This window comes from Mizuhopecten yessoensis, unplaced genomic scaffold, assembly GCF_002113885.1.
Source record: "Mizuhopecten yessoensis strain PY_sf001 unplaced genomic scaffold, ASM211388v2 scaffold5441, whole genome shotgun sequence".
NCBI classification, from domain to species: domain Eukaryota; kingdom Metazoa; phylum Mollusca; class Bivalvia; order Pectinida; family Pectinidae; genus Mizuhopecten; species Mizuhopecten yessoensis.
Window position 1 is genome coordinate 51,025 of NW_018406051.1, and position 13,153 is coordinate 64,177.

General features: G+C 38.8%; 1 protein-coding gene across 2 annotated transcripts in view; it reads right to left on the reverse strand.

The window, feature by feature from the left end:
• The window catches only part of LOC110450677 (GTP-binding protein Di-Ras2-like), an 81,382-nt gene that overhangs the window by 41,724 nt on the left and 26,505 nt on the right, over positions 1-13,153 (reverse strand). The window contains exon 1 of one of the 2 annotated variants that reach the window (XM_021498304.1): positions 6,080-6,348. The exons of the other annotated variant lie outside the window; for it this stretch is intronic. Within the exon in view, the coding sequence (XP_021353979.1) occupies positions 6,080-6,085 (6 nt within the window). The 5' untranslated portion in view covers positions 6,086-6,348. Of the gene's footprint in view, positions 1-6,079; positions 6,349-13,153 lie in introns of those variants that run through there. 2 annotated transcript variants of the gene reach the window in all.

Consider the following 13,153-nt stretch of genomic DNA (forward strand, 5'->3'; position numbering starts at 1 on the left):
ATCTGACATGTACGGATTAGAGTGAAGGACAGTTGCTCTCAGGACATAGAGCAAGATCTGACATGTACGGATTAGAGGGAAGGACAGTTGCTCTCAGGACATAGAGCAATATCTGACATGTACGGATTAGAGGGAAGGACAGTTGCTCTCAGAACATAGAGCAATATCTGACATGTACGGATTAGAGGGAAGGACAGTTGCTCTCAGGACATAAAGCGACATTTACATGTACGGAGAAGAGGGAAGGACAGATGCTCTCAGAACATAGAGCAACATCTGACATTTACGGAGAAGATGAAGGACAGTTGCTCTCAGAACATAGAGCAATATCTGACATGTACGGATTAGAGGGAAGGACAGTTGCTCTCAGGACATAGAGCAATATCTGACATGTACGGATTAGAGGGAAGGACAGTTGCTCTCAGAACATAGAGCAATATCTGACATGTACGGAGAAGAGTGAAGGACAGTTGCTCTCAGAACATAGAGCAATATCTGACATGTACGGAGAAGACATATCTGCGTATTTCCAACCCAGTGGTAGATAAACAAAAGAGGCGTATGACAAATATCTGGTTTACCAAAAAAAGGCCTCGGATTACTGTCTTACATGTCAGTTCTATATCGATTTACTGTTTTACATTGACGCTCAGTTGCAACTAGAGCGCTACCTATACCGGCACACGTCACCTAGAGACACGATCAGTTTACCTGTTCACGTCTATTAGAGGGACACAACGTAAGACAGAGCGACCGTTACCTAGAGCGACACCGCTTATCGGTCCACGCTATATCGAGCGACAGTGTCACGACATACCTAATTATTTTTGCTGAAAACCAAAATCCATATACTTAGGAACACGAGACTTAGAACCAGGAACCAAGGTCGCCGAATTGCGTGGGAGTCAGAGCCGTCAGCTTCTGTTGTCGTCCTCAAAATGTCAGCTTCACGCCAGGAGACGGCATTGTAGTAGTCCCATCAATCAATTACACAATAACATGTCTACCGCAGTCGCTAGCCAACATCACTTTGTTGTTTTTTAATCTACAGTTCTAATTTACCTTCTCCATCTAAGTCGAGAGTATTTCCCCTCTTTTGAATTAAAACGCAATGAATTGTTTCGGGGGGAAATATTATTGGGCCCTAAGGATGCAGCTATGTAAAGATGTCAACTACATTTGTATTTTTAAAAATAACTAGTCAATCGTACCCCCGATCACGTCAAACGTTTTGTCCACAGATGGATTAGACCTTTTTCCAACCGGAAGTGTGAAAAAAGTCTGTCCAATGGGACAGAAAGGTAGAATATATAATAATTGTATGATTTGTTTAGGGAAATCTCAACCCTAGTGCAAGTACACCGTTCCTATATTTTTACATTCCCGTCTAACGCCAAAAAACCTAACTGGTGCTGATTAGCGGTAATCCAATATTGTCTTCACGTTCAGGCTTAGTTACAGTACTATTTAGCCCTAATCAGATTCTAGTAGTGCCATCTTAATGTTAAGATAATTACAGACAGTAATATTGGAAAATGGGAGTTGACATTCATAATACAATATAACATATTATGCCAAGGTAATCATCCCTCCACCGTATAGCGGTGAGTATGCGGGGGCGGGGAGGTGTTTGGAGGCAGTCAGACCATTGCGGCTGATTGAACAGTTTGTATAAATAGATGTCTTCAACTGGTATTGTCTTTGTGCCATTTAAGGACGTTACGGATGGGAGTTAAAAAAGTATGCACGAACAGCTACCTAAATGAGTACTATATCCGTATCGTTTTTGTATTTAAACCAGAGTGTTACATAAGCTACGATTATATTTTGTTTGACTCCGCTAAATTATCACTTGATAACAATCCATTATTGAGATCAAGCCAAGCGCTATAAAACGCATTGATAATGTACAGACCGTCCCGTGGGTAGGTCTGGGTATAGTCACGTAGCAGTAGGCTGACGGTACAGAGGTGTCACTTCCCTTCTAATGTCTAAATCTGAACCGATTCAACACCAGACTCGTTCGTGCCAGATTGTTTGGAGGAATATGGGTCCATGTGAAAACTCAATATGACGTTCAAACGAAACAAAACAAAATGTTAGAATTTTGGAAAGTCGGACTATCATGTAAAACACATAACGAAAAATACGCGTTTCTCTTCACGAGATTCGAGGGCATTTTCTTATTATGATTCTGTTTGCAATCCGTTCTTAAGTGTTCCGAACGATGTTATTATCAATGACAAGTGTTGATAGAAAAAAATAGATAAAAAGTATACCCACATAACATACTGTCCGTAGACGCTGACATATGATAGAATGTCGGGGTTCATGACTACAGCAACAAGAACTATGAACACTACTAGCATTGCCAATTAACCCGAAGAGACTGTTACTAAAGATACCAGAGACTCCACTTCTTCAATCTCACCTATCGATACCTCCTATGATGAATTTGGACTGCTCCAAACCAAAAGATATCCGAGTGAATTGTCAAAATACGGGGGTGAATGATTAAAACTCGGGGGGATACATACATGAACAACCAGTTTCACCTTTGTTAGAGGAATGGTCTGAATAAGTTTGTATAAAGTTTGTACATTGTTTACTATAGTCAACAAAATTTGCTTAGATTGAAAATTTCTAAACGAAAAAAGAACAAAAACAACAACATCAAAAACAATACGGAGAAAGTAGAAATATAAAGAAAATAACCTACAAAACAGTAGAGACATCAAGACACTATATTGTATATGAAACATGAATAAGCATTCTTCATATAACTTATATATAGGATCTTACATGAGTTTCCATTTCATATGAAATTTATGAAACGAGTCTGCCTCTGGCGCGCTAAAATGAAAAATTCGTGACGAGTTTCATCTATTTCATATAAAATGAAAACGAATGTAAGATCCTTTTTATCACAGAATCAAGATTTGTGGCATTTATTCGTGTAAAACGACAATTTTCATGCAACCCTGAAATGTAAAATGCTGCTATTTTGACTCCAGTGCGTAAGTCTGTGACGTCATGAACTTGTCTTAGGCATGATGTCCCAATTGAAACTTACAACCAATCACAGGGCTGTGTGATAGTACTGTTATATTGTTTATGCTATTAATGTTTATTCTCCCCGTATTCAGTATGTTTGTAAAGATCTGCTACTTAACCATTTAGATTCAGATTTAATGCTGAGAAACCGTGCTAATTTAAGATCTCCGGTACTTATTCAGTGTTCAGTTGAAGACCTAAACATAACACTTGGACTGTGCGGTCCCCAATCTAAAGTTGTATTTATGATTGTACCATATATACGATTTACATTTTATATATCTTGACATAGCACGTTGTAGAAAATGTCTATAGTTTATAGTATCGGTATTGGAGGTATCCCCCCAACCCATCATTTTGTTATATATATTATTCAATCAAAATTGAATTATCAAAATACATAGTTTGTGTTTTAATTAGTTTCATGATTGGCAGTGGAGCTATAGACAATGTGCTATTGAAAGAAATAAACTAATTCGTATATGACCAATAGACATTTCATAATAATTAATATCTACTCCTCAGCAACATCGCTATATATACTTATATATTATAAAAAGAAAAATTCTCAACAACGAGTCTTTAGTGCTTTCATCTCTTCTAGGAGATTCTTCTATCTTATATACTAATATATATATACTTACCATACACATGTGTATTATAACATCCAAACTCGCAATACATGTAGCAAGAAATGTTACTATTTCAGGTTAAATGAAACATGTTTCATTAGATTATATACTACACGTTTTATTAATATTGATTATCTGTACATGTACAAGACGTAAATAAAAAAAATACCTCATCTATAGTTGCATGAGGTTCTACATTGTTTGTTTGACCTTATCTGAAGTTCTTTAGCCAATTACGAAATCTGTTTCTCGTATTTAATTATTGACAGTAAACTTAATCTTTTCATGTATGCCCATATACCACCCAGAGAAAGGAGTTGTTCATCATCCTCGATATCCAGGAGTCAACTTATTTTGAGTAATTCCATGATGATGTTTGTTTTTACAGTGCCATTTTTTGCCAAACTGTTGTAACTTATTAGGTTGTCGTACTTGTAATGACTAATAAAATGATAAAATACCTTATTAAATTATCTTCATTTTCTATCAAATTGAACTAAGAGGTTATTCATTGCCTTTTTAATGTCTTTGCGTTTTCTGTTGATCTGCTTTCTGTCCATATAACTTGTTGGCTAGAATTTATACTTAGCTTCACTCTTTACCTAATCCAACAGACATTATACCTATAACAGTGATTTCTAAACCACACCAGGGAACGAAAGGTGTATTGTCAACTGTATCTTTAAAATACACCGAGAAATGAATGGTTTATTGATGACGATATCTTAAGAACACATCAAGAAATGAAAGGGATATGGTTAACGTTATATCTAAAACACAATGTCACCACAGAAATCATTAAAATGTGTAATGTCGACGAACACACCAAAAATTATAACTACATCGTCACCACAGAAATCCTTAAAAGGTGTATTGTCGACGATATATTTTCACCAACACATCAGAAAACGAAAGATGTATTGTCAACGATATCTCTAGAACACACCATAAATGAACACTAAATTGTCACCACAGAAATAATTAAAAGGTGTATTGTCGACGATATATCTACAACACACCAGGAAACAAAAGGTTTATTGTCGACGATATATCTATAACACACCAGGAAACAAAAGGGGTATTGTCGACGATATCTCGAGGACACACCAGGAAACAAAAGGGGTATTGTCGACGATATCTCGAGGACACACCAGGAAACAAAAGGTGGATTGTCAACGATATCTATAGAACACACCAGGAAACAAAAGGTGTATTGTCGACGATATCTCTAGAACACACCAGGAAACAAAAGGTGTATTGTCAACGATATCTATAGAACACACCAGGAAACAAAAGGTGTATTGTCGACGATATATCTACAACACCCCAGGAAACAAAAGGTGTATTGTCAACGATTTCTCTAGAACACACCAGGAAACGAAAGGTGTATTGTCAACGATATATCAACAACACACCAGGAAACAAAAGGTGTATTGTCAACGATATCTCTAGAACACACCAGGAAACAAAAGGTGTATTGTCAACGATATATCTACAACACACCAGAAAACAAAAGGTGTATTGTCAACGATATATCTACAACACACCAGAAAACAAAAGGTGTATTGTCAACGATATATCTACAACACACCAGGAAACAAAAGCTGTATTGTCAACAATACCTCTAGAACACACCAGGAAACAAAAGGTTTATTGTCAACGATATATCTACAACACACCAGGAAACAAAAGGTTTATTGTCAACGATATATCTTCATCACACTAGGAAACAACAGCTGTATTGTCAACGATATCTCTAGAACACACCAGGAAACAAAAGGTTTATTGTCAACGATATATGTACATCACACCAGGAAACAAAAGGTGTATTGTCAACGATATCTCTAGAACACACCATAAATGAAAGAGGCGTTGTCAGTCAAATATATAGAACATACAGAAAAGATATGATGTCTCTAGAAAATACAATTTCGATAGGTGTATTGTCGACGATACGTCTAAAACCCACCGGTTGACAAAGGTGTATGGTGATATTATATCTAGAACACACTAGATAACACAGTTCTATTGTAAACACTTCCAGTCAGTGTCAAGCTTTGCTATGGAGGACTTGTAACCCTATACTCTTCCACACTGCGAGAGGATTATGGTTGAGATATGGTTCCCATATTAATGCACGTCTGTGGTAAATCAGGCAACATGGTTTCATTGTCAAAGGAAATTTTTCAACATACATGCATACCGAGGTTTATTTGAAAAAAAGCAAATCAAAACATCAAAAACACACACTAATCCTCATCCAGGACACTGCATAATTAAATTATCAATATTTCCGAAACCGGTGACACACGACGGAATGGCCAGACAAAATGGTACCACCAGGAACATACGAGACCATGGTCAAGCTATGTCCACAACGACACTGGCCTTACCTGCATGGCTGTGTGGGAGTAGTCGCCTGTCTCAGCATCGCCGTGTACACAAACCAGGGGGGTGGATGGGTCTCTCTAGTATGCCGCAGGCCACACAGTGGTTGGTGGCTCGAAGTGACAGGAGTAATAGTACTATCCCAACCGACAAACTCTCCAACACATGCATGGGAATTGTATCACACCAAAATGAAGCCCACTTGAGCACACGGCTGAAAGGAGACACAGTCTTAGATCGATACCATGCGAGAATTTAAACGGCCTGCTCTGGTCTGGAGTATACACAACGTTGCTGCCTCTACTTGATGGTGGCTGTGCCGGGGATCCACGGCAGTGACGTTTCGTGTATTGATTGGGGCTCCCCTATACCGAGCCAACATTCGCTATTAGACCAGACGCCACAGCAAACAAACTTCAAAAGCCACTATGTTTGTTGGCTATACAATATGATAAACTCAATCTTATGCGAATATGATGACTGTCCAATGAGGACAATGTTTGAGTTCTGCTGCTGGTTACCGGAAGTGGAGTCGGTTCTCGTTGGGTTCTGGTTACATTAGGATGTTGGGAACAGGGGTCTTTGATGTTGTTCGCTCAAATAACCACAATTAAAGAACCATCTCTAGTCTAAATGGAATTAAACAAAATATATGAGCAGTTGAAAGAATGGCTACTAATTACGTGTGTAGGAATGAGGATCGGTGTTCGTGATATGATGATTGTTGCTCTTATGTTTGTAGACACGTAAAACAGAATTACAACACGATCATTGCTACAACGACTTGACTGTTGTATTCACGCCATCAGGGAACGTTTACTGAATGGCACGTAATCGTTAGACGTGCAGTAGGGCAATACAGGTTGTACCATCAAACACTATAACAGGACACACCGTCCCTAGTGACCTCTACATGGTTCTTGTCGGAATAACGGAGCTGTATGTAAATTGTTTTCAATGCGTTACTTGAAAGTGCATATATCAATGCGCGTTCGGAACTTCCTGGTCTTTTCCCGACAACGCATTGAATACAAATGTGTTCCTAAGTGTTTTCTTTAATTTTTCATAACACAACAGAACGAAAACGATTAAAGATAACTGACAACCATGACTTTAAGAAACTGACCTCTCAAACAATCACGACTTTCATTGTGATTTTTTACCTGGTATGAGAGGTCAAGGGTCATATCAGTAACAGGTTAACGCAGGATTTCAAATGAGCCATTTCAAAGTGATACAACAGGACATATGCGACTGCTAAAGTCTTCTTAAACAAAACCATAATGCTCGTAGAAAATAACACTGTTGAAAATACCAACGAAAACAGACTTTCGTTACTTTTGAAAACTATCGTTCAATATCAGCGTAAACTATCCTTCAATACCAATGTAAAGAGTTCTTCAATATCGATGTAACTGACCTTAAAGACCGATGAAATCTTTAATTCCATAACTGTCTATCAATTCCAGTGTAAATCGTCCTTTAATACCGGTGAAAACTGTCCCTCAATACCGATGTGACTTTCCCTCAATGTATGTAAACATTACCGGTTTCGTACCTATAGAAACGATATTTCAATATCGCTGTAAATGATCTTTCGATTTCGATTAAAGCTTCCTTTCGATACCGATGTGACTTTTCTTCAATACCAGCGTAGACTGCCTTCAATACCGGTGTAAAATGTCCCTCAATACCGGTGATAATTATACTTCAATACCGGTGTAAAATGTCCCTCAATACCGGTGATAATTATACTTCAATACCAGTGTAAACTGTCCCTCAATACCGATGTGACTTTCCCTCAATGCATATAAACAATATTATATACCAATGTAAACTATCTATCAATACCGGTTTAAACTTTCCTTCAAAACTCCGCTTCGAACTATGCCCTGATCACCGTCTCAATAAGAGTCCTTCGACCGTCTTCACAAGCAGTTCATAACGAAAAATGCCTTGGAAGAGGAGCTCATTTATTCGACCAAAACAAAATCCGAAAGAGGTAATAATAATTTCATTCAAATTATAGCCAGCTTTAGATGCTGTTTTGCTATTCATTATGTTCCTAAATAGTCCCGCTAGCGAGCCACTACCCACTGTCGTAGTCACAGTGGAGCTAAATAAAGAACCGGAACACGACACTGGCAAGTATTAAACATTTGTCCAAGGGTGTATTACGTTTTGGAGAAACAAACACAAAAATACACCATTATAAAACAAGTCCAATTTCTATTATAGTAATGAGATTATGTAACAAGGGAAGAAGAGTGGAAGGATGAAGGTTTCGGAGAGGACAAGGAGGAAACAGAGTGGAGGGAGAAAGAAATGGTAGACAAACGGCAGATTGGAGGAAGTGCGTAATTGAGTAAGGATGGTGTGATGGTGGGGGAGGAGAGGGAAGGTGTGGAGGTGGGGAAAATGAACCATTATCAGATATATGGAAGTTCTGTTCAACAGAAACGTGGGCGTATCAGGTTTAGCTGACAGGCGACATTCTGTGTGGTTACTTCCGCTCTGCATCCCTACACCCATAAAGACAACGTGATTCACATACACTGGAGAGGGATAGCGAACCTTTTTTATCAGAGGATATACGGACTCGTTTCTGCGACAGCACGCACCCATGTTCAGACTGCATGGTGATTTATGTACAGTGGTTGCTTCGTTCGTTAACCCACAATCGCTGCACATGCGTACAACGGCAGAACACACTTGTTCTTAGGTAACAGATTAACAGAGGAACAGTAAAGATCGAAACTGCTTCTTTGAAAACGAAGGTGATTAACGATTTTACGTTTCAGTCTGCGAAGAAGTTGTTAGGAAACTGTGTGCATGAACATTTCTATAAATACTCTAACTAAATGTAGTATTATATTAGCAACACGTCTAAACAATATTAAGACATATTTAGAACACATTTCCTGTTGAATTCATCACATCTTCAAGCACTGGGTGAGAATGCCGGACAACCCTGGACTAAATCAGGTGCAAGTGTTTCATACGTTTGTAGTTCCTACCTAAAATTTGACCGGTTGATTACTGTGCCACTGAGGGATTTTTGATGAGGGACTGATGATAGAAACGAATGAAATATATAGGTATTAAACTTTTGAAAAAATATGTAAATCTTAGTATTTCCATTATATTTTGGTGGATTTACTCAGAGAAAAATAAAAAGGAGTGTTTCTGTTTTGGGTCACCGGTTTGCTTGTAAACTTCCGGTAGTCAAATGCTGAAGGCTGTGACTCTCTTATATGACATCAAACCTTTCAAAAAGGGCTTTATTTTAGCTCTGTGATGCGTGTAACTATAAATCTAGACAGTTGCCACTGGTGTTGAACTTAAAATATTACATTTTAATTAATGGCATGTAGTAAAACATTTAGCTCGAGAGTCCTGCTTAGACAGTTGAGATGTCGTCCTCGGCCTTACTTTACTATACAGACCAAAGCTGGTATCCTGACACACTCATGGCCTCGTGAGACCGTTCGTAACCATCAATTATTTACATTAGATGGGTTTCAATCATGGCAGCATAACGAGGCAATCCGGAAGCAGCCTAACATCGATTGTATGTAACACGTAACCACGTGACCTCTGATCGAGAAGGTTAAATAAGAGACACCAACGAAGCAATTCCCTGTTATATGTGCGATATGGTCTTACTTATGACACTGTGTTCGTTCACATGGTACCTTTGGCTCTGTCAACACACAATCTGAAGCGCAACTGTTATATATATCTGCAGTGTTTGCATCTAAAGCAATTTGAATCAGCAATTGATTAATATATCAATGACTTTACGTAATTCTGCCATGATAATACATAGTTTAGGGAAGGATTTCTTCGTCCAAATTTTCTGTTTTGGCCTGGGACGGCTAAACGTGGTACTGTTATGGCTATATTTGGTTCTTGCTGGTTAAGTCCGCTAAAGCTGACCATAATTGCAGGCTTCAAAATTCTGATCGGTCGCCTGTTTATGGCCAGCTATTGTCTGCTCAAAAAACCCCTAGACGGGATTTGTATGTATACCTTCATATTTCAGTTGATTCATTTCTCACTCACTTGACTAGATATGTCATGTCTCAAGTCGACACATTATGGACGCTTGACTGTTTTATTCCACTGAGGTGATGTCGATCGCTTACAGCGACAGCCATATCATGCCTTCATCATTCGTGGCTAACCAGCCAATCAAAACTGCTTCCGGTTAATTGATCAAATGTAAACAGTATCAACATGTGCTAGGCAGTGATTTGTTACGCAGAAACCAATCATGTACATGTATATGAAACGATGTAACGTCCACAATATAGCCAGTTGGGATATGGCATTTAGTCAAATAAGTTGGAAATGAATCAGCTGAAATATAGGTATAAATAGTTTTTCTAACAAACATGTAAAACTTTCACAATCTCTATCGTCAGATTTCGGCGACAAAGCCCCGTTTTTTTAGAGCAGACGATAGCTGACCATACCCAGGTGACCGATCAGAATTTCGAAACCTGCGATTATGGTCAGTTTTAGCGGGTTATGGCCGTCTTTACTAGGATGTGTCACGACAATACCTGGTTTGAGCATGGTTATTCTTGGTTTTGAGATAGTTATTTACTGGCCTCAAGCATGTCTGTAGTTGGTTCAAGCATGTCTTTACGTTGTTCTGGCACGACTATAAGTGGTTTTAGCACGGTTATAACTGGTTAAACCATACTTATACCTGGTTCTATTATATAAACTAGATTGTAGCATGGTTATACTAGTTAGCTAGCCGAACACCATGTAATTGATCCGGTAGCTTTGAGTTAAGAAATTTGACACATTGCCAAAAAATCTGAACATTGATTTCTTTGGTTAATCAATAAAACCTAAAGGTAAACTCCTACGTATTCCAGAATCCAAGTCGTTCGACTCTGTATATGACAACCCTTGGTAATTAAATACTCAGGTTATTATAGACCCAGGCAATAATAAACTCATTGTACTACATTGTATATAATTATATCCAGGCTCAAAGAATCGTCGACGCGGGGTACCATATACCCAAACTCAAGGAGTTGTAGACTCAGGGTAGTATTCCAATGATCAGGCAACTGTAGACTCAGGTATTATATACCAAAACTCTAGGAATTGTAGACTCAGGGTATTATATACCAAAACTCAAGGAATTGTAGACTCAGGGTAGTATTCCAATGATCAGGCTACTGTAGACTCAGGTACTATATACCCAAACTCAAGGAGATGTAGAATCGGGTTACTATACGTACATGTATAGAAGAATCGGGTTACTATGCGTACATGTATAGAAGTATCGGGTTACTATGCATACATGTATAGAAGGATCGGGGAACTATACGTACATGTATAGAAGGATCGGGGAACTATACGTACATGTATAGAAGAATCGGGTAACTATAAGTACATGTATAGAAGAATCGGGTACCTATACANCAAGGAATTGTAGACACGGGGTATTATATACCGAGACTCAGGGAATGGTAGACACAGGGTACAATAAACCCGGAATCACGGAATTATAGACTCAGGTTATTATATACCCTGACTCAGGTAATTGAAGACTCAAGGTATTAATATACCCTGACTCAGGGAATTGTAGACTCAGGGTATTATATACCCTGACTCAGGGAATTGTAGACTCATGGTATTATATACCCTGACTCACGGAATTGTAGACTCGGTGTATAATATACTCATACTCCGGGTGTTGTATTCCTTTATTATTTTAGGCGTGATTGATAGACTTGGAAAGATATAGAAGCCTACGGTCGGTGTCTTCATAAAACAGTAACTCAATAATTCGTGTTTGCAATTGGCGATTTTCAGCCTGTGGGCAGAAAATGCTTGCATATGGACAGTTACCTGATTACACACTTATATAAAATGTATGGCTGCATGTGTCTGTCGTACATTTTGCTACGCCACAGGAGACTTTCATGTCGATTTTGGGTTGATTGACAGAAAATATTTGTCACCGGCTGTGTATCCTGGTTATCTCCCCTACCCCGTAAAGCGACTTCGCCACATGTTTCCAGGAAAGAAAACAGCTGATAAACGTACTTGGTTCCCACCATCAGATTAACGTGGCCACTGGTTTGTAGCTTCTCGTGGAAAAACACATTAAAGTTAATCTAGGGACAGGATATAACTCCATCACACAGGCTTGACGAGTATTTACACAAACCAAGACACGAAACGGTGGTGCGATACTGTAGTTACATAATTCGGCCGTTGTGTTCAATAAAAGCCTGTGCCGTTATCTGCTGACTACATATTGTTTCAAAAACTTGTAGCTGTAACAGTAATGAAGTTCTAAAGTCATGATGCACAAATTGAGAATTAGAATTCTTTGAGACTGATGTCTATCTCTCCCTAAGTCATTAGCGTGGGATAATTATCCGCTGTAGAATCCATTTTTTATGAAACCGACTCATCAAGTATCTCTCAGCTGTGCAATTTTCCTGTAACAAAGCTGGCATACACGTAAAAATCGAATTGAACATTTGTACGAAACCTGTCCTACACCGCAAAAACTCCTACAAACCTGTCCTACACCGCAAAAACACCTACAAACCTGTCCTACACCGCAAAAACTCCTACAAACCTGTCCTACATCGCAAAATATCCTACAAACCTGTCCTACACCGTAAAAACACCTACAAACCTGTCCTACACCGCAAAAACACCTACAAACCTGTCCTACACCGCAAAAACTCCTACAAACCTGTCCTACTACGCAAAAACTCCTACAAACCTGTCCTACATCGCAAAATATCCTACAAACCTGTCATACACCGCAAAAAACTCCTACAAACCTGTCTTACACTGCAAAAACTCCTACAAACCTGTCCTACACCGCAAATATCCTACAAACCTGTCCTACACCGCAAAAAAACTCCTACAAACCTGTCCTACACCGCAAAAACTCCTACAACCCTGTCCTCAATCGCAAAATATCCTACAAACCTGTCCTACACCGCAAAATATCTTACAAACCTGTCCTACACCGCAAAAACTCCTACAAACCTGTCCTACACCGCAAAAACTCCTACAAACCTGTCCTA